Raw genomic sequence first — 22,780 nt, forward strand, 5'->3', positions numbered from 1 at the left:
GGTGCGGTCTTGAGGGACTGTCATAACCCTGTAACACCCACAGCCACAATCAGCATGAGGAAAACAAAATGAATCAACCAAAGACAGGTCTGAAGAAAGCACAAGGCTGCACGAACACAGAGAAGCAGGCATATATAATGGCATTTTTATTTGTAACACCTTTTACTCCAACAGCAGTTACTACTGAAGTTAAATTCAGGCAGCGATTGAAGGAGGGAAAAAAAAAAAACAACAAAACCCAAACAAATAGTCCTGTGTGCACAAACAATGCAGCTTTGAATAATACACGATAAGTTTATTTCATATTAACATGAACAGTAAAAAGTGGACATGTGACGGGGTTTTATTTCAGTTCCTTTTCTTTATTCCTCTATTGTGTCCTTTTTGCCAGTCTCTTGTCCCTCAAATTGTGGATATTTGGCCTCCACGTCAGCCCAAGTTAGATAACCGTTCGCCAGGTCACGGATTATGGCAGGAAGTTCAGAGACCTGTAGACAAATCACAAACACGTATGGAACATGAACCTATCAGATCTATTTGTTCTGCTGGATACCTGGGGATTGTGGGTAATTTAAAAAGAAAAAATAGCTCATAGGATGACTTAAATCACAGTGGGTGTCATCTCAGCAGGCTGCTCAGTTACTCAGGGTAACACACGAGGGAAATGAAACTGTCACTGTTGTGGTCCACAGCAGGATTAATCCCTCTTAGTGATATTTTTTTAAGGGTGAGAAATTTGGATGTGAGCAATACACACATCCAAAAGATGCTGAAAGCCAAGAGTTAGCCAGGCTCTATTTACTCTAAGATCAGAGCTGTTGGTTGGCTCCTCACTGTACACTGTCAATGACAGGAAGAGGCACCTAAAGAAACCAGAAAATTTGCAGAAAATTGGAGATGACAGTACTATACAGCAGCAAGGGTTATGCAGGGGATACAGAGGCAGAGAGGTGCTCTGAGGAGGCTCTCAGGAGCAGACCAGGCCTGTTACACTGATCTGAACTCACATCCTGCTCAGTAGCTCCAAGCAGTCCAGGTGCTTTTGCACTGAGCAGAGCTGGAAGAGCTCAGCCTGGCAGCTCAGCACTGCCTCCCACTGCTATCAGAGCCAAACTGCATTCCTGGTGGGAGCCAGGGTGAGAAGGGCACAGCAGAGGTTTGGCTCACAGGCAGTGAGACTGCTGTAGGAGATCTGCTACTGCAGTCTCGGCGTTACAACTACCCCAGCAGAGCGTGCTTGGGGCAGGCATGGCTTGAAGGCAACATTTCACCAGCTTGACTGCTGCTGAAGAAGTAAAACCAGCAGGAAGCGAGCTTTGAGGAACTGTGCTTGCACTCAGTGTAACCAGGCTGAAGCACAGCTTTCTAAGAACACCAACTCTGCATCCCAGGAAAACAAAAGCCTCTCCTGACTTCAGAAGCAGGGCCAGCATCTTCTGTTTGGGACATTTCTCACAACAGCAACATCGGCTAAAAGAGTTTGAGCCAGCTCCTACACAGACCAGAGACATTGGTAGATAAGAAACAGCACTTGCTTCACCCCCTTAAGAAACTGATTTGGCTCAGCCAGCAGCAAAGCCCATCTGCCTGCCCTTTACCTCAGCTCGGATCTGGCGCATCGAGTCACGGTCTCTCAGCGTGGCACTGTGGGGCGTTCGGTTTACGGTGTCAAAGTCAATTGTGATCCCAAAGGCCACGCCAACCTCATCAGTCCTGGCATAGCGTCGGCCGATGGATCCAGAGGAATCATCCACCTTGTGAGAAATGCCATTCCTGGTGAGTGCCTCAGCTGCAATAAGCACAGAAGGTAGAAATCACTGGGACTGCTTACACACTCGGGTGGCCATGTTTGTAGCAGAGGCTTCCCACAGTGCAGTGGCACAACATGAAGCGAGGCACTGTGTGTCCCCTGGTCTAAAGCATTACCACACAACCTCATTTTGATTTGGACAGGAGAATTCAAGTTCCAGTCCCTGCCCACTCCACAAGTACACTGCTACACACACAGCATCATTCAACCCTCACCCAAAGGGCAATACAGACAGGAAGGTCACTGCCTTCAACTGTCATTACAGTCCCACAGCTTTGCTCTAACACAAGAACAAGCCAGCCTAACACACGTGCAGGGGCATGCTTGGCATGGGGAGGCAAGGTCCAGAGCAAAGTCTGATACAAACAGCAAAAATAACACACTATCTGATAGGTAGCCTATGTTTCTATCCTTCACGTATTTACTTTTAGATGGTACAAAGTGGAAATTTTGATAGAACGCTTGGAGGTTCAGCAGATTTGGGATTCAGAAAACAGCTGGCCAACATAAACAGAGTTAAAAAAAACCTCAATTTAAAAACAATTAATACACAAAACATCACTTCTGAAAGGTTTTCCCAAACCAAAGATTTCTTTTTGACACAAAAGAAATAAAAGGAATTGGCTTCTATGCTGTAAACCAACACAGGAAGCCAAGGAGCTGATTATTTTTGAGGCTAATCTGAAAATCTCATAGATATCTAAAGCTAACACCAACTGTTTGAGTTCAATGGCTCTCCCTTTGCACATGTGAGGGCCACATGATCCCAATGCTATTTTTTCCCCCTCCAGCACTGAGGAATAAACCCCTCTCCTCAGTGCACATCCCCACTGGGCCCACAGTGTTGTTCATCACTTACATAATTCCTTGACAAAAGGCATGAATTCCTGATTCTGGCTTAGAGGAAGGACGGAGCACTTGAATGGTGCTACAACAGCTGGGAAGCTGAAGAACTAAGGGAAAAAAAGGAAAAAGCACAAATAAATACAAGTTTAACAGTCAGAGCAGATTCTTAAGAGGCAGAATAAGATGACTGAGGTTACAGGCAGAGTGACTGGGAGTAGCTGTCCTTCTGTACGCTATTAACATCCAGGGTTGCAGCACTAACACCTCACACCACTAGTGAATGACTGATTTCCTCCAGCTGTCCTCCACTCCTCCTTCCCTCCTGACAGCTAAATGTTACCTCCCCCCAAAGAGAAATCCACTAGGATTCCAAGAAGACTGCTCTCTGGAGGAAGTGATTCTAATCTGAATTACAGAAAAATGAAGGGTAGAGGAGTCTTTCCAGGACATTTAGTCTTCACCACAGTCTAATGCAAAGAATTCTCACAACAACCATCTCATTCTCTGGTTAATTCCTACAGAAGCATAGTATGCACAGGAAACGTATGCAGCTCAAAGGTTTTCATAACCATCCAAACACAGCTTCAGAAACAAAGTGCCAGAAGGACCAAAAAGTCTTTTCTGGCTTTCCTTTCAGTCAGCAGGACCTTAAAGGGTACAGGAGGAATGTAAACACAACGTTTTAACAAAGACTATCCCAGGCTCTCCAGAAAGTAAATGGATACTAGAAGGGAAAGAAGTTACAGTCTAATATCCTGTATGTCATGAGCAGTCTCTGAAACTCAGCTGTGTCCTAACTCTGAGCTCCTGAATCTTGTTTCTGCACTCACATCAGAAATACAAAGGAACACAGTTATTCCAGAGTGCCCAAAATTACAGGAGGCTGCATATCTCAGGGGACTGAGGAAATGGCCAGCCGACTGTCCGTGCTGCTGCACAGAAGTATGACTCCAGGAAAAGCAGCACAGGAAATAAAATCCCAAAGAGGTGATTTCTTCGAAGAAGTGATGGGACACTGCCAGCCAAGTGTGAATCAAGGAAGAAGAATTTCCCACCCTCTTGCCAGCAATATATGAAGAGCTTCACACACACAGCCCCAGATGTTCCCACAGTACACGTGTATAAATGACACGTACACTGGCAAAAACAGCAATTCAACAGCATGCCTGGGTTTTCCTCATCTCTATTGTGTACTAAATGCAGCCTTATTTTAGCCCTTTCCCTGGATAGGAAGGTGAATGCCTGCATTTGCTTTTAAGCTGAAGCCCAGACACAGGAAAGCTCACCGTTCTCTGCTCGTCTCCTTCCCGAATGCGGAATGTGTGCTCAAATACTGTGTACATGATCCTCCCAATACCAAAGGAGGGCTCAATTACATTTGGGACAATTTCTTCCACTGGAACAAAAACAAACAAACAAAAAAAGCACATCATTAATGCTGTTTTTTTTTGTATAAATTCTTTTACTGAAGCTGCCTTTCTGCTTAGAGGTTTTGTTATGTGTAGTAGAGCACATGAAGAAGAAAGGTTAAACATTTCTGCTCTAAAAACACATGCCTGTAGAAAAAAATCTGGACTTGATCCATGTGTAGAATGTGTTTAGGCTGTAAGTAACAAGCTTGCTTCCCTTCCCTAGCCCTAGGAAAGAATAGCATGGCACAGTGTACATCCACACAAATGAAAGCTCTTCCACTCCACAAGAGCAAAGCCTTCTCCAAATGGAGAGGCCACCACCTACCACCACCACTTCAGTGCCCGGCAGCTGAGCAGAGAAGCATGGAGTTCCAGATCCAACTTAAATCCCAATAGACACTTCCTCTGCATTCCTGAGTCTCTCAGCTGCCTGCTTCATTGCTGTTCTGCTCCCTGTTCTCCAGTGTGTCCAGACAGGGGAGAAAGAATGAAGATAACTACTTAGTGTTTGCAAAAATTCTCAGAAGACGTGATGTGCTTCTTCATGACATGTCTGTCATTCTCCCCAGCCCTCACCACACATCATTCAGAGAGACTTCTTCCTCCTTCTCCCCTCTGAGTAAGAAAGGAGCTCAGCAGTTACAAAGACAGCAATAGGAGGAGAAACAATGGGCATTACAGGCATCAGCTGCTTTTGAAAATTAAGTATGGAATCCAATTTCCCAGCACTGCATTCTGACTTGCCTCCTGCTCTGTGCACCCCAGAGAGCCAACCCTCAATTAAGCACCTAACTCAGGGGAGGGCTTCACCTTCCAAAACGCAGCCCCATTTTATTTGTGCACTGACTAACGAGTTTTCAAACATCAGTTCGAAGAAAAAAAAGTAAGATGACAGGTGAAAAACGGAGAACAAAGTAGCAAAACAGCCCCATCAGAGCAACAGGCCCACCCCACATTTGCCACTGGTACTGCAAGGTCTGCTCCACTTCACTTGACACCTGTAAGTTAAGAGTTATAGATCTGTCAATGCAAACAGATAGAAAGAGATAAGAGGAAATGCAAAAGCTTTGCCTCCTGCTGCAGACAAACTGCCAAAACATTGCAATTTCAAGTAAAACCAATCACTGCAGTTCTATTTGCTGATCCCCAGCAATACCGAGAACTAATGCAACTCTTTGAAGTTAGAAGGAGGCAAGGCTTGGCACAGCAACAGCATTTGCAGACTGAAAGACACCTGGACACTTCAACAGCTCAGCAGCTCTAAGAACGAATAGAGTCTGTCTATGAGTTGCTCTGCCCTTTCCTAGGAGCACGTATCACGCTCCCAGCCAAGGGCAAAATGATCCATTACTTACAGTACAAGCTGGGGAAACATCTCCCTCAGCCTCCAGCTCTGTCAAAGACTTCCAAATAACCTTAGGTGAGGCACTTAGAGAGCTGGCTAGAAAGACAAGACTTCTTTGAGGAGCTAAATCCACATCTATTTTGCTAGTTCACCTTCTAGCCCCATTTGCCATATCAAAGCTCTGTGGAGATCCAGTCTCTGATCAAAACAGATATGATTTTCAACGATCCCAGGATATGACCAAACTTATCAACTGATGGAGCCTGGCAGACTGGTAAGCTGGCAGGTGCCAGAAACGTGGCTGCAGACAAAGGAGGGAAAACAGGAGCTCTAAGCAGAGAGCTCTGTCCACAGCCCCACCACCAGATTGCCATAACCCATCTGTTACACTGAAATGGATCTGGAGATCAAGGCTCCCAAAGTTGGTGCACCCTCCCTGGCTCCCCCATCACAGCAGCTGGTTCTAAGACCCCCTTACAAACCCTAACATAAGCAAATAAAGCAGCAGGAATATAACGCAGCCTGAAATCTATGAAACAGGTTACTGAGCAGGACCAGGCAAAAGGCCTGTGGGTACTGAAATCCCACTGCTGCATGAAGGTTTTCCAACTCCCTTAAACTAATGAATTTCAAGGAAATAACATTTGATGTTTTTCCTGTGCCATGGAAAAACACTACCAGGACTCTGCAAATGGTCAAGTCCATATTCAAAGTATATCCTGATCTGCCTCTTACATCTGATGATCAAACTACAAGACAAACATTTACCATGTAATGTTTTCTGAAATCTCTTCACAGTAACCATGTCCTTTGTTAACGTGAAAGTTTTCCCTTCAGTTTCAACAGTGAATTCCCTGCAAAGGAAATAAGTCATTTAAAAGCTATAGCAAGGAATAAACAGGTTATATTTCCTCAATTGCATCACTTGGTTTACTTTGAGAGGAAGACCATAGAAGCCAGAGCAAATCCCAGAGAGATCCAAGAAATGCATGGCATATCCATTCAAATAAATTCACACTAGTAATAAAAATGGCTCCATATATAAATTAAAAGCAACCATTCTTAAAATCACAGGGAACTTAGCTGTGGTTAAGAGCCTGAAGCAAACTCAATTAGGAAAGGGAAGAATCTCAGAATAGACACTCACTTCAGACTGTACATCTTGTGGAATGCATGCTTATCAAAAAAGGAGTTATGCCAGTTATGCCTTTTTTCTTATTCAACTAGCCAGCTGCTGGTCTGCTTCAGTCCATTTGACAACTGTCAAGATCTCTTATATTTTCAGTTCTTGCTGGTGTGAGGAATGCAGGTAGACAGGTTGAGGAAAGATATACAAATTGGTGCCTCAATGCACAGAAGACCATAACAAGGGCAAAAGCGTGTCACTGAACACTGGGGAACACTCACACCAGCTCTGTTTCTCCTTTAACTAAATCTTTAGCTTCGTTCTCTCAGAACTATCCAATTTTAGAACTATCTGCCAGCCCTGCTCAATTCTGAGATCAGAGTAGGGAAGACAGTGAACACATCCATTTCACTGTGCTGTGTCTCTTTACAGGTTAATTCCACTGCAGCCAGAAGCTCACTCCCAGGCAAATAAACAGATGCTTGAATACCAGGAATACACAGTTGCATGCATGCATTGGATACATGTTGATGGACAACTTGCAGTGACATAGTGGAAGGAACAGCACTAAAACATTTCAGGTGACCCAGCCAACCTATTCTCATGAGAAAGCTGGCTACAGGAAGTTCAACCAACAGCACTTTGGGACCACACATCAGAAGTGTCAGAGAGGGGTACCACACACACACACACACACACACACAGCCAGCTCACCCTTTGTCGTTCAGCAGCTGCTCCATCTCAGTGACGTAGCACTCATCACACATGGAGAGGTACTCCATCACCACCTTTGCATCCTTCTTGTAAGCTTTACCAATGGCTCCCTTGTTTGCCTCAAACTGAACGATGTTGACTGTTTTGTACGATGTAGTTAAGGAGTCCCAGATCACAGGCTCTCGTAAAAGCACGGCTAATAGCAGAACCATGGAATATGACACAATAACTTCATAATTAAGCCACATTTCACCATCAAAGCAGAGCCCAGCATTAAGCAAGAACAAAGGCAAGCAAGGGAGTAAACCCTCTTTGCCCACAGGTGACATCACCCACACACTCAGTTCTCTGCAGGTTATTTCCCAAAGCTATGCTGATCCGTAACTGTTAAATCTGTTCCCTGATAAATTTACAGCTCTAACTTTAAGAAGAGTTACATCCCACCGTCAAATAGCTTTACAAGAAAATCCAGTTTGAGCTGAAAGGATATAGGTTCTTTGAGAAGTTTCTCAGCTACAAGAGGAACTTTGGTGGCACGAGCATGGCAGGAGAGGTCATAGCAGGAACGATCAGCGCAGCCTACAATCTCAATCCAACCCTGAAAAAACAAAGCGTGGGAGCTTTCACTAACACACTTTTTTGTCCACTTAACCGTCAAATCTATGTTTGTTTTCCCTTAAGCCCTCCCTTCTTCCCCAGCTGTTATTTTCTAGACAGTTAGCTCTATTACAACAAGCAGCCATTGCTCACTAGCTGCTCCTTCGTTGGAATGATTCTGTTTGTTTCCAGAGGAAATGATCAGTTATCCAACCAGTGTCTGTGTTCAAGGGCAGGTTTTCCACATGACTTGGCAGAGCACAGCACTGTGCTAACAGCTTGAGGCTGGGGCCAGAGTATACAATCCTCACTCAGATACTACAGGGACACAAAGACATGACCCCAGTTCTGACAGAGGCTGTGCGTGGGGTCCACTCACATAATGGTCACTGCAATGACACAGATTAACTCCACAGACCTCAGCACAACCCTTCCAGTCTTTTGGTTCTTGACTAGAATTAAAGCACATAGCTCTCCAGGTACTTCCAAAAATCTACACATATTCTAAACAATCTGGAAAGGCAAACTGTGACAAACATACGCTTCACCACATATGAAGAATAAAATATTGAGATCTGCTCTTCTCTTCCTAAATCAGAAAAATAGATTATGTATTCTTGAAGAGAGGAATGACTTCACTGTTCATAATAGATACTGTCTAATTATTGTGTCTTCTGAGGCATTTCTTCTGAAACTACTATTTCAAGTGATACACTTTGGCTTACATTTACTGAAAGACCTGAAAGCTCTCCAAAAGAATTTAAAATGAATTTAAGTCTGCTCCCTAACTGCTCACTGCTGGTTCACCTAAAACAACAACGATATGCCACTCTTCAAAACCCAGTCAACAAAGGAAAAGAAAAACAAAGGACTCAAAGAGGGCTGAGCTGAAGAATGCTTGGTGACTCAGCTGGAAGGTAAGTGCTCTTTGGAAACCTTTCAGTCAGCACCAGCTGCTTGAGCTGGCAGGAATAAACTAATTCCTAGCACCTTGGAAGTGGGAAAGGAAGAGAAAGATTTCTAGCAGGAAGAAATCTGCCCTGGAATAATGCCTCCGTGGAAACAAATCCTTGCCCATCACTCTTATAGGGGGTTTACATTTTTTTGGAAAGCACCAGGACTTGGTTTCACTTCCTTTGTGATTCAGATTATTTATACCGTGGTATCTGAGCTCGTAACATGGGGCTGGACAGACCCACCAGCCCTAGTTTTAAAATGTAAGAAGTGCAACGGAGCCCCTTCCTACAGTGGCAACAGAACTGACAGGGAATACTATTTGCTGTTCCAATTTTCCACTTACATATGATGTTTTGGACTCTGCATCCCAGCAGTCACATGCATAATGAGCCATCTCATTCTCCATATGCTGTCGGAAGCGCAGCTTGTCAGGGGACACACCGACCTTTGTCAGGAAGAGGTAGATTCTACCAATGAAGTAACCAAGGACAGAGTTATTGATCACGCCCTGAAAGAACCAAAAGCAGGAAGAAAAATCACACAGATATTCATTCCCAGGGAAGTAAAGCCAAGATTTATCGTAACGCAGTCAGAATGTTACAGACAGAAGTTCTTGTAACTACCTGTGACCAAGTACTATGTGCTCTCTGAAACTCATTATTACATCTTTTCAAATTCAGCTAGTGCCACTGCCAGAAGCTCCACCTGAAGAAAACAATAAGCTGTTTTCACTCTAGGACTCATTCCCAATTCCCGATGAAGATCACCTACTTGAAGAGACCTCACTGTGGGCACTGGTATTACAAAACTGCATGTGAATTCCAGTTAAGGCTCAGGACCCCACAGCAGCTCTTCTCTGCTGTTTACAGTCTCAATACAGCAGGGCATTTTGTGGTCTGGGGTTTTTGTTTTGTAAGCCCCCTCATCGTTTGCATGCATAGAGAATGACACAGCAAAGCCCCAACATACTGATGGGAGTCAGCAACTGAGTATTAGATTCCCAGCCACTACTGATCTTTTGGCAAATCTTAGTACTCCTTACTGTTCTACTCCAAATAGCTAAGTGATAGATACCATTATCCTAGCACTACCTGTAGCCTTTTATCACTGTTAACCCACCCCAGAGTTGTTCTAGGCAGGTTTGGATGGAGGTTCTGAGCAGCCTGATGCCATGGAAGGTGTCCCTGCCCACAGTGAGGGGTTGGAACAGGATGGTCTCTAAAGTCCTTTGCAACTCAAGCTGTTCAATGAACATATGACAACAAAGGGTCATGATCAGACCTCAGTCACTCTTGACACACCTGAGAGAACTGAGTCATAAATCTGAGTGCAAACCCCAACTGGCATCAACACCACAGTTTGTAATTCAGCCCTCCAGAGCACCTCTCACAAGAACAGGCTCTACATGCTCACAAGAGGAACGTTACCTGTTGAACAGCATCTCCCAGCCTCATTAAGTGGGCAGACTGCCCGCTGACCTGGGCCTTGGAAGAATACAAGAGGATGTTGAGATCTGCCACGCTCTGAAACTTGGGATGATTTTTCTCACTGGGATCCACAAAGTGCTCTATTTCTGCCATGGTGAATTCCCTAATGGAGACATCAACAACCATTTCTATTAAGTATTTGGTACACCTGCCACAACCCTTCTAATAAATGACAGTGCTTTTGCTTCTCACAAGAACATCAGAGGTTTAAAAAAATATAAATAAATCCACAGTCAAGGCAATGGATAGACTGGAACACGTACCAGTCTTGACACTGGCCTTACTTTAATCTCCAAACTCCCAATAAAACTTCCCACAGTGTCATTTAGAAATATCTAGGCTGTGTTCATCACCACTGTGATTCAAACCAAAGACCACCTTTGGAAATCCTTCTCAAAACTGTTGGCAGTTCTTCCAAACTATTGTGTAGGGTCAATGAAGAGTAATCCACTGTCTTGTTCAGCAGCCTTAACTCATAGCAGAAGTGCCTAGGAGAGTCAGGTTAAGTGATCATATCTTAAAAATAACGATACTGTCACATCCAGCAACAGTGCACATCCCATCCTGTTTGAGGAACTTGTATTTAAAATGTCCACACTCACACACTGACTCTTAGCCTTCTTGTCTGAAATCACTTCACACTGAAATAGTTTGTTACCAAAAACCTTAAATAAAAAAAAAACACCTGTGTAATCATTAACTTTAAATGACAGGCATCAGGGTGTGATCTGCCACAACAGTCCTATAAATGTGCCACAAGCACGTACTTGATATGTGACTGAAAATGTATTTCCATGACAAAAGTTGCTCATTTCCAGATGCACAGGAGAGAATAGGAGATCTGAGAATATTCTCAAGCATTCCTTTAGTGCTAATGGTGCCACTGCATGTCAGTGGCATTTATGGGCCACATTAATCAGTTCCCGAGTTTACAACACACACTGCCTGTGTGTACAGCAGTATCACACTAAGAGTAAATCAGAGTTCTCATTCCAAATTAGATAGGAGCCATATGTTCAGAACCATTCAGTTAAGATACAGTGATTACCCTTAATAAAGTGCAGCAATCACTTCCACCCTGAGATAGAAAGCTTCAGAAATAATTCTCAGTAATAATCCTGAGCTCTCCCTGCTGGACTGAGGTTGGGACACAAAGACAGGTCTTGAGTCAGGCTATCTCCTCACTTTCTCTCTGTAATAAGTTTCAGAATTGCAGCATCTGCAGAATTGAGACAAGCAAATACTGCTGCAAGGCCAATCACGTTTTGATTCCAGATTTTAGTCTAAAAGTAAACAGCATGAACATAATTAAACAAAGCTGTACAACCCATAAAGAACGTAACTACTTTTAATATATTTTTGTGTTCACAGTGAACACTAAATTTTCATGATAAAACTGAGTTTAATCTAAGTGTTTCTAATTGAACAGCTATTTCACAGATCCGAGATAGAACTCTCCTGTTAAAACCTTAAGCAAATGAGTTCTTTGCCCATGAACCCTAGGACTCACAAGACACATTATCAGGAACCTTCTGAAGTGAAACAGTACAAACAATGGAACAAAAGGGAGGTGCCACCCACTCCAAAGCACCCTGCTGCTGAAGGAGGAAATCTGCAGTACCTCACTCTGATAAGGCCGGATCGGGGCGAGATCTCATTCCTGAAGGAATTTCCAATCTGAGCAGCAGCAAATGGAAGTTTGCCCTGGTTGAACTCAAGAAGACGTTTGAAGTTGAGGAATATTCCCTGTGCAGTTTCTGGCCGCAGATAGCTGAAAGGAGAAGGAGGGCAGAGGGGTATGCAGACATCAGGGTGACAAACATGTAGAGAAAGTAGTGAGAAAAAAAATAACATCAGTTAATACAAAACTTGAAGGCACTTTTTTTTTTGTTTTGTAGTCTTAACTATGGACTTAAAATACTGAAGCAATCAGCTGTGGGGAAACCAAGGGGCCAGTACCACAGAGGTCAGAGTGACTGTGTGCTCCTTGCCTGCCTTACATGGGCCTAAGCTGTGCCATACTGCTTACAGATGTGAATTTGGCAGGCAAACCATGACTGCACCTCTGCTATTTCCCAAACTGAAGAGGTTTTAGTTTAAGGCCCCTCAAACCCCAACAGCACAGACTACTTCATGTAGTTGTGGAAAGCACAGCACCTATCTCAGATCCCATTGCAGGGCATACTTGAGTACTGCATTCCCCTCTTTACAGTAGGGATTTCAGTTTTGCAGTTGGTTCCCCAATGAAGTCTGCATTATCACACTAACTACAAGCACCTAGTATCCTTATGCTGACAAAAGTACACAGTGAAACAGCTTCACTACAGCCAAGAGATCACTGACAAATGGGGACCCAATGTTAAATGGCTTCCTGGGAATGACAATGCCAACCAGCATAGCTGGTATAGCCATGATCCACACAGCCTGGCTGCTTCAAGTATTCTTGTGACTGTGCAACAGCTCCTTCTCCCTCATGTCAAGAGTAAGAGGAATGCTAAACTGCCAGAGAAGGCTGGGAGTAAACAACAGGGGAAGGTTACTCAAGAGAGAATTGCATACTTCAATCTGACTGTGACCTCAATGTTAATTCCAGATGATCTATGAAGAAGAGTGAGCAGAATGAGATTAGTACCAACCCAGGCATGTTCCCTCCAGGACCAATGGAGGTCTTGAACATCAGATTGAAAGAAACAGGAGGGGAAAGGTCATTCCCTGTGATAGGTGACTTCACGTTGTAGTTCACAAAGAGATCTGCAAGCTCTTGCTGGCCATAGTTGTCCAACTAATATCAAAACATGAGAGCATTATTTTAATTAGTAAACAAGGTAATAGATAATCGTAGGTATAATAGTTAATTATATCCCCTTTCCCTGCTACTGAGCATGATCCATGATCCACAGCTCTGAAACACAAGCCCAGAGTAGTCATTTTAAGCCTTCAGGCAAGCTGAAGTCTGAACCAAGGAAAGAAGGATACCCTGGACATCTGCAAACCCATTTTAGCAACATCAGTCCACAACTCAGCTACACCGAAATGGAAGTATTAAGCATGAGTAGGTGCAAACCAGAAGAAAAATCACTGGGACTGCATCACCACCCACCAGTAGCTGAAACGATTTAGATGAAACTAGAACACTGGGAACAGAATGTTGGGAAGGAAAAAAAATACAGCAGTGAGGGAGATGAAAGCTAAAATTTCTGCAGTGCTTCCTCTGCATTCACTTCCCTACTTCTCTTCCTTCTTCACTACATTCAAGGCACATATTTGATACTCAATTTCCTCAAATAGAGAAGATCTGCAGCACAGGGCTTCTTGGTGAAAACAACCTAACTGCACAAAAGCAGCAATTTCTGTCATTATTTCTGAGCAGTTTAGTACTAGTATTTTGCATATGCACATTTTAATTAAATTGGTAGTTTTTATAATCTAAGAACCACAAAGGACCTACACTGTACAGTACAAGAACGATTTTATGCTCAAATTTATAACCAAATGACCTGTGTCTAGCTCTGTCAGGATCCTTCACATATCAGAGAAGCCTCAAAACAGGATATAAAAAGAGTTTATTAACAGGGATTCCCCCAGTGGATAGTAAAAGTTCAAAGCTGCAGTGTGAAAGCTAATGATTGCAGTTCAGTGATGCAATGCACAAGAGTTGCTCCTTATTGAAGTAAACATCTGCCCTAAAAGCATTTACCCTACAGTCCTGAGAACAAACATCCAAAACAAACAAACATTGCAGCATAGTGGGAGAAACAAATCTGAGGTGCTTCAAAGTCAAAGCAACTTTAAAACATATCAATTCACTGCTAAGTGGTTCAGCATCCTGTCAAATCTCATCTGTCTCAGTTCCTTTGCATCATAATCCTGCAGTGAGATTTTGACAAAGGCAAAGGGGGTCTCAGAAGAAATAGGCCTTTTATAGCACATGGAATGCAGCAGAGCTGACCACCTTCAGGGACAGAGCTTCAGTCCTACCAAAACAGCATTCAAAAGACAGACACAACAGCAGTAACTCTCCAAATAAGCAGAAAGGAGATGTCACTAGACAATAAGTTTCCAGTCTTTAGGAACACATACGGACCTACTTGCATCTCTGAGGTGCAGAGTTCTAAGCATCCTTAGAGAAACACAACAGAAACTCCTACACATTGCACTTCCCTTATGGTCCACACACCCCTGTAACATTCACTTCCTCATGCACGCACCTACCTGTGTTAGAACATTTTCCATTTCTGCCTTTTTCTCTGCTGTGCACTTCTTGTCAGACATAAGCTTTTGAAGATGAGCTGTGAGTGAGAAAAGTCCATACTGAGTTTATATTGCAACTCTGTAACTGACCCCAAACTAAAGGTAGACAAATCAGAAGGATCCTCCAGCATAAGTATGCATCCACTACCAGCTAACTTGCCCAGGTTAATTCCACTCCTGTCACTGGGATAATGCTAATCTACAGCTGAGGAGCTGCACTAGTTTGCTGTATCAATGTGTAAAAATAGGGCCTTCTCTTGTTTCTTTCTGATACTCCTTCCTACAAACCCAAGCAATGACTTTGTAGTCCCTTTCTCCTTATTTTCATTCTATGAAGACTTGAAATTGAAAGGTTATTTTTATCCAAGGCACTAAGAGGCATACACTGACTTGGTACAGTAGGGTTAGACTACATAGGTTCATAAGGTTGGAAAGGACCTACAAGATCATCTAGTCCAACCATCCTCCTATCACTATCCCTACCCAACTACTAAATCAAATCCCTTAGCAAATTTCTCTTACATTTCTCTTTAAAAGCAAAACATCCTCCCTGAGACACAAAAGTAGACATTGAGGTCAAGAAGTCCCGCTCTCAGTTGAGGAAAGTATTTTGGTTTTTTATTGGTAGTTTCAGCATGTGGCTGTTCTGCACTTTTTTCTTTATGCAAGTTTTAATCAATAATCAGAAAAAAATAAAAAATGAGAGGACTACAAACTTAAGAAATGCCTAAAGTCTATTATAAATTCCCAAAAGTCAACTGAGAACCAGGTCACAGAAACGTCAGGAGCTGCCTTGTAAGTGAACCTCTCAAAGTGAAAGCGTACTCTACCCCTCATATCTTCCCTAAATTACTTCTCAGTTCTGAACAAAAAGCAGCTAAACACAAGAGAAGTTAATTCCAGAACATGGCAGAGAATAGCAGCCTTATCATACAAGGAATCCTCAGCTTAGACAACACAGCAATTTGTTATGTCCTGAAGACACGAGGATCTAGGCTTACGATGGAGATCCTATGTCTCCTTTAAAACACTAACAACATTTAGGTGAGACTGAGAACTTTGGTAAGGATAAGCAGGTAATGACTGATCTGTGAACACAACTACAAAAGATCAGATACACCAACGGGCTTCCCCTGAGAAAGATTTTTTCCCATGTTTGTACCACTGCAAGAAATCCCCAAAGCCTTGTAAGAAAAACAAACCTTTCAAGAGATGATCAGCACGAAAACATTCCCCATTCTTCACATCCTTCACCATAAAGTCAGCAAACTTGTCTACGTGGCCAGAAGTCCTACAACAGAGAATACAGAAAAGCTGCTACTGCCCAGCCCTGGGTATGGTGTGATGTTTGTGCTGTGACCCACAGAAAGCAATGCTCTTTACTCAGCTCAAACTCACTCCAAAAGCACTTGACATATTTAGCAAACCTGCTGGCAATCATAGAGATGAAGTGGTCTAGATCCTTACTCTTGAGGATCATCCCTACACCCACCAAGGTGTGGCCAAAAACAGAGGGCTTTCAATTCCTTGGCTACAGAAGCACTATTTGCATTCAGAGCTCAGTTAACACATTGTATGTTGCCACCACTCCACCAAGAAGGGAAGGACAGCCAAACAACTGGGCCACTGCTCTAAGCAATGACACAAGTGTCCCAGTTTTAGGCAGGTCATTGAAATCCTTTTTCTTATCTTCTTGACCTGCTAAAAGAAGGGATAAAGGCAATTTTGTACCTAACTGGACATTTAGTAAACATTAAGACATAAGTTTCTCTGTTGGGTCCCACTGCTCTCCCACATTTATGCAACAACAGCTTCTCACCTGATCTGTGCACCGATACGTAATTATTCTGCACTGCAAAAGGACATGGAATTGGGTGACCCAACCCCAAGATCCCTGTGGGTGATTTTACAGAAGACTGTAAAAAGCAGCCATGACCAGAAATGACGTGCTGTAGAAAGAAAGATTCATATTTACTTCAAAACTGGCTCTGGTGTGAGCATGGTACAGTCAATCTCCAGGATTTGCTCCTCCTGTATGAAGTGCTGTCTCCATGCCTGGATGATGTTGTTCTTCAAAGCACATCCAACAGGCCCAAAGTCATACAGACCACTGACACCTGCAAAGAAGAACAGGAGAGGAACGTGTTAGGTGCAAGATGGTATCAACTTGCAATATCTGGGGGGAAAAGTCCTTCCTCCTCAGTGTTCCCAACAGCAGGTTTAAACCTGAGGTCATTTACTGAGCACAAACTGCTCTGCCCTAGCAGAATAAGAAACATGGCTCACTGCAGAGAAGTGAAGAGCCACGATAGAAGAAAACTGGAAAGCACCTGGGGATAATACTTTATGCTATTTAATACAGTTCAGCTGCAGAGAGCACTGGGGCATCAGATAATGACAGAAGAAACAGTTGTTGATATGAGCAATCAAAAACCGTAAGAGCCACGCTCTCCTCACCACTAGATTGCTCCCACAAAATATTATCTATCTGAAGAAGGAATCTGAATACAAGAGAGAGGAATCAAGCATGTTCCAAGGCAGTACATTATTTCAGTAACATGTTTCTGTTAATCACCACGTTAAGCACAGAAATAAAACCAGCTAGAGAAAAAAGCAGAATATTTATTTTACTTTCTTAGGTGAAGGAGCATTAACCACACAGACACTGCTCACCCTGAGCTGCCTCAAATCAGCTACATGAAGGGGTTTAGCAGCCATATTTGTTCACCTGTCTAATAAAGTTCATCACAGTAACACATTCTAAAGTTCAAGTTCATTTTGAGCATTACCTTGCCAAATTAAAAAAAAAGATCAGATAAATGGTTATGAGGAAATAATTTGATCACCCCCTGAAATGGCAAAATAGCCTACCCCTCCACAAGGCAATTGCCTTCTATTGTGTAATGTTTAAAACTTCCAGCCTAAAGTCCTCCCACCAGCATTTAGGGAGAGGGAAACTTTTGGAAAAGCTAACAGACTAAAGCAGGAGAAAGTTTAAAACCAACATGAGAAAAAAAACACAACAAAAGTAACACTGCTTTAAGTAAACATCCCAAGAGTCCAGCATTTCACACAGCTCCAGAGAGCACAACATTAGCCTGAACAAACTACAACTTAAATTTCTTTAAATCTGTACCTCCATAAATAGAAAAGGCTTGATCATAGAAAAACCTCCTTTTCAGAGTGTCTTCCATTTTAACTCGGTCCACAATGTCATCTTTGGGCTGTAAGGCCAGCTCCTGTAATTCAAGCAAACCAGAAATAGTTAACATCTCTCATTACTGGCAGAAGGACTCTTCTTTTACCATCACAAATCAAAAGTCCTTAAGGAACATTCTGAAGTAAAGGTATCCTGCCTACATTCTCCTTCTCCAAAGTGGGATGGTCATGCTGAGATTCAAGCACTCAGTGACCAACGTGAGCATCTGAAGACAGCATTTTAGATACTTGAGGTGGAGACATCCAGCCTAACTTTCAGGCAGCTAAGCCTGAGACAGCCACCTTCAGCTTTCTTTACAACCAGTGGAGAAACAACTGTTTATGATCCTGAATCAATAGCTCAGCAACTGGTCTGGATGAAAGAAGGTGAAAGATCCCACACAGAAGCAGAATCATCTACAGACATGGTTTGAAGACACAAAGCCAGGCAACCTAAAACACTCGACTACTCTGCTCTTCTTAATCTTTGAAATTCAGATTCTGCTGTCTTTGAGTAGGAATCACAGAGCTTGTAACCTGTACCAGCAGCTGCTAAAGCAAACAAGCATTCACACTGCTGACTTCTGCAAAAGTTGTAAGCAACTGTGATGCACTGCTGGAAACACTGTCAAGAGAAAACACCTATATTTGAGTGCTGCATTCCCAAGGGCAGACACAGAGTTTGCAAGGTCATTCTTGCACTGACAGGGATACAGCCCACACAAATTGTGTAACTGCTGAGCACATCTCTACACTGCATCCTACAGGCACTCCTCCACTGAAAGGTGTGGCTCAAAGGGCCACTGAGATTCGGATCCTAAATCACCATTCTCTTTGTCAAGTTCCTGATGGCTGAGAAACAGAACTGGGAAAACCTTCACCAACTATTTATTCTAAAAGACCTAACCATGCACACAGGCTTCACACAATGGTTGCAAACCACAGCTCAGTGCTGAACACTCAGTAAAAATGACATCACTTCGCTTGGGTGAAGTGTATGCCAAAACACAGCCACACTGCCAGATCAGACAGACAGCAAAACCCCTCACCCCACACGACAGGAGTACAAACAGGGTCAAGAGGTTTCTGTTCAGATACTGGAGTTTTCATAGTGCCAAGCACTTGAGTATTCATATATTCATTCATTTCAGAGTGTTACCGAAGCACACTTACAATCATTTTTCAATTAAATACAAATTAACAAGAACCTAGCAGTTGCCTAGGTTAATCTTCAGTGGCTGCTGCTTTTTCAGTCTGGGAGTGCAGGATAAGGAAACGTGCTTCTGCATGTTTACTGGTCTAGAGACTTAATGAACTTGAAGTTCTATTGTTTCATTTGCAGGAAGATTTCCTAGGGCACGAGCAATTTTAAAAGGGGGCACAATTTCATGGCATCCTGCCCTCAAAGGCTGAAGAAAACTGTAGGTTATGTGACATCTTCAAAAAACATTGTTTGAACTATAGCAAAGGATATGATTTCTAAGCAGCCATGTGTAACATCAATTTGGGAATTCAAATGCCACCCAAAGAATGTGAAAATGAAACTCAGTGAACAGTGTTCCTTCTACCCTGCATGGAAAAGTTCTAAATAGTAAATGAGGGCTGGTGACACATAACACCAAGCGTCAGCTTTGACTATTAATAACAAACTCCTATTAATTCATTCACACACTGAGATTTAATGCTCACAGACAATGAATGAAACTGCCACTGGTCAGAACGATCACCCACATAAACTGCTTCAGAAGTGAATGCTCTAATGCTCTGTGATCATTCAGTGCTGTAAAAATGTATTAAGTAGAGATTTCAGGGCTTTTCTGACAAAATTGCAGAACTCAAGTTTAACTTCCAGGCTCACCTTCGCTTCCAGAACTCTCTTCCGAGCTTTGAGCTCTGCCACAGCTCTGTCTATATCCACCTGGGGAGCTTTCTCTTCCTTCAGCTTCCTTACCAGTTCTCCCTAGAAGGTGACAAAAGAGAAGACTATGATTCTTTCTTCAAACACCACTGACAAGAGCTCCAGTTCTTTCAGCTCTCCTGGCATCCCAAAGGGAACGTTTGTGCTGCCTCTCCTTGCTCTTCACTTCAATCTCAGGAGGTTTGCTTCAATTAGTTTGAGTGAGAAATACTGAAGAGTTTGAAAAACTGGACATCATTAGTGAAATTAACACTGCCTCTCCCTCCCCACAACGTTAAATCCCAGACCTAACATTAAATCTCATTGTGCAAATGTACTCCTCCACATACCACTGTACAAATACTTCCACAAATCCTTTTCTGTTCTTGAGGATGTACTTGAATAGGTGCTCAGGTAATCAGTACAGGTTCTCATTAATAAGATTTCTTTACTTTTGACCCCCTTTGCTTTTCTTCAAAGGTTATGAGCACTTTTCCTCTGCCAAACCTGGCCAATAAGTACACAATTTCTTAGAAGAACACCTCACAGACTACTGAGTAGACAGTTGTCCTTTCCAGCCACCCTTCTTCAGTCAAAACCAAAGTCTGAGTTGAATTACTGAGGACAAAGAAAAGCATCAGGAGGAACAAGCACAGAGACATCAGTACCTTCTGAAGAAGCACGTTCTAAGAGCATTCTCATACCTTGGACATCTCCATTAAAAAAAAAAGAAGAAAAAAAGGGGGTCAAAAATGACATTTCCACAATACCTCCTTTCTTCATGAATGAATATTACAGGCACCGACCACCCAAAGAGAAGAAAATGTGCAGCTGTCATTCAGAAATCAGGTTTAATAAAGACCAGGAAGATTAATGACTAACGTTATCAACAGAAGGAGGAACACTGCAAAGAAGGCATTAAACATATATATGACAGACAAATAAGAACAATGCTAGGCTCCCTTAGCCCCACCAGCTAAAAGAACAAAACAAGGTTGCCGTTTCCTTCCAGTTAACTAGTTCTACCAAAACATGAAAGTTTTGCTCAGGGGCTGAGGACTCTAACTGCCATTCCTGGGTAACGTGGCAGAGGGAGGGATCTGATCTTTTTTTTTTTTTTTTTCCCCTTTAAAGAAATAAGTTCGAATTGCCTTTGCTGAGCTAAGGGATCGGCAGTGGTAAAAACATCAAGGCAGCAGCAAAGCAGCCACTGCTGACTCAACAGAGCTATCACCCTGCTCACTGCAGAGCATCTAGAAGCAGCATAGAGCAACTCTTTGTCCTGATGTCTGAGTCGAAGAGTATTCAGACTTAACACAAGGAGAAAGGAAAAAAAAAAAACAAAAAACAACCAGCACAACTGAAACAAGCAATTATGTTTACTGACAGGACTCGATCTAATTAAAGCTAGGAGCCTGAGCCTCAGCCCAGCCCAGAGGAGGAGTGCACAGCAGCACACGATGTGGCAAATTTTTCTGCAGCTTTGTCCCATAGACCAATAGAGCAGAGAGGGATCCACCCCTGGATCACGGCAGCTTATTGCATCAGGCACTGCTGCAGGAAGATACTGCTCACTTCCCTCTCCATAGGTTACAAGTCCCTGAGGCTTAATTAAGCTGCTCCTCCAAGGGCTGACAGACAGGGTCTGCTGCACCGCAGTGCTTCAGCTACCCCCATCCTTCTTCCCCCGTGCACAGTGAATTACTACTATAAGCCATAGCTACAATATTCCTGGTCCCATGTAGACATATTTACCCCCATATCTCTCCTCGGCGCCCCAAGGCAGTCTGCTCCAACCCCACAAGCAGACAACAGGGGGGCACTGATGCTCAATAGGCCAACAGCAGCATCCATACACTGCAGGGCTCCGAGGGTCGTTCTAATGACAAGGAGTTCCCTACCAAGGCGTTACGCCGCATAGTGATTCATAACAAGAACTCACTGAAGTGCTGGTATAATTAGGCGCCCATAAATCCATTTAATGGGGGAAACACGTGCAGAGAGCTCCCAGCACATGGGACACACACGCAGATATGTGCTCAGCTAAGCATGAAGACGACGGATTCAGCCACTTCACAGATGCTGGCGGAGAACCCACACGCATCAGTACTGCTGATGGAGCGGGGAGGAAGGGAAAATGCCATGTGCGCGGGCACCGCTGCCGTTCACACACAGCAAGGGCACCCAGATTCGGTTATGAAATAAAGAGGCAGCGAATCCTTCTCCGGGGAGGACGGTGCTGAAGGTAACCTAGACGACCGGCCCTGCCACTGCGGCCAAACCCACGGCCCCGACAGACAACCCACACATCACAGTCCCCCGTGAGCCCCGGCACCTGCAGCCCCGAGGGGACAGGTGGCAATGCCGCCCCTCCCCCCCCGGGCTCTCCCCTCGCAGCGCCGCCCCTCCCCCCCCCATGGGGTTACCTGATGCCGCACCGCCTGCCGCAGCGGCGCAAGCAGCGCCTCGGCTTGCGGGCCGTCCATGAGGGTCGCGGCCGGGAGCGAAGCAGAAGCCGAAGGCGGAGCGGGAGGGCTGAGGAGAGGACCGGCGAGGCGGCTGAGGGAGCGGAGCAGGGCGGGCAGAGCGTTACGGGGCGGCGGCAGCAGCGGCATGGAGAGGCGCGGCGAGCCGCCCTGCCCCCCCGCCCCGCATGATGAAATCCCGCGCGGCGTAAAGCCGGCCCCCGCCCCGGCGACGCACTTTCCGCACGGGCCGCGGCAGATTCGGCACGGCGACGCTCCGGCCGGAAGGGGGCGCCCTAACACGCAGATAGGGGAGGGGGGGGGGGGGGTTGCTTGCGGAGCGCGCATGCGCGCACGAGGCAGCGCTAGAGCTGCGGGTGAGGCGGGGCGGGGGGGTACGGTTGCGCCGTGATGGCGGAACGGCAGCGTGGGGGATGGGAGTCCTGGAGCCCGCCCAGATCGCGGGGCTCGCGGCCCCACGGGCAGCCCTGCGCTGCACGGAGGGAAGGGGGACCGTTTTGGGCCGCGTACGTAAGGCAGAAGTCTCTCTGGAAGTAACTATTTATTCTTCCTATTTGTTGCCACCGAAACCGATGCGGAAGGCGCGCCTGTAGTATAGGAAGACGGCAGCATCCTGGGCTGCATCAATAGAGGAGCGACAGTGGAGAAAAATTG

At 44.4% G+C, this 22,780-nt stretch overlaps 1 protein-coding gene across 1 annotated transcript; it reads right to left on the reverse strand.

Annotated features, from left to right (window-relative positions):
- Nucleotides 1-274: 274 nt before the first annotated feature.
- Nucleotides 275-22,231, reverse strand: GARS1 (glycyl-tRNA synthetase 1). Its single transcript, XM_065744815.1, has 17 exons — nucleotides 22,067-22,231; nucleotides 19,602-19,703; nucleotides 17,682-17,784; nucleotides 16,521-16,662; nucleotides 15,748-15,836; nucleotides 14,507-14,583; nucleotides 12,931-13,076; nucleotides 11,916-12,065; nucleotides 10,235-10,397; nucleotides 9,151-9,315; nucleotides 7,739-7,851; nucleotides 7,254-7,394; nucleotides 6,182-6,267; nucleotides 3,943-4,052; nucleotides 2,670-2,763; nucleotides 1,599-1,789; nucleotides 275-488 (listed from the first exon to the last, which is right to left on the reverse strand). The coding sequence occupies exons 1-17, from the start codon at nucleotides 22,124-22,126 to the stop codon at nucleotides 363-365; spliced, it is 2,058 nt and encodes a 685-aa protein (XP_065600887.1). The 5' UTR covers nucleotides 22,127-22,231; the 3' UTR covers nucleotides 275-362.
- Nucleotides 22,232-22,780: the final 549 nt, after the last annotated feature.

This window comes from Cyrtonyx montezumae, unplaced genomic scaffold (assembly GCF_038088225.1).
Source record: "Cyrtonyx montezumae isolate F1298 unplaced genomic scaffold, pur_monq_1.0 scaffold_32, whole genome shotgun sequence".
Classification (NCBI taxonomy): Eukaryota; Metazoa; Chordata; class Aves; order Galliformes; family Odontophoridae; genus Cyrtonyx; species Cyrtonyx montezumae.

Bases quoted from the DNA above. Each gene is read 5' to 3' on its own strand.
- GARS1 (XM_065744815.1), bottom strand. From the start codon at position 22,126: ATGGACGGCCCGCAAGCCGAGGCGCTGCTTGCGCCGCTGCGGCAGGCG. The intron at 12,066-12,930 runs GTTGGTACTAAT...TTCTCCTTTCAG, and splicing joins CCTGGAGGGAACATGCCTGG to CTATCTGCGGCCAGAAACTG. The intron at 2,764-3,942 runs GTGAGCTTTCCT...TTTTTCCCTTAG, and splicing joins AAGGAGACGAGCAGAGAACG to TTCTTCAGCTTCCCAGCTGT.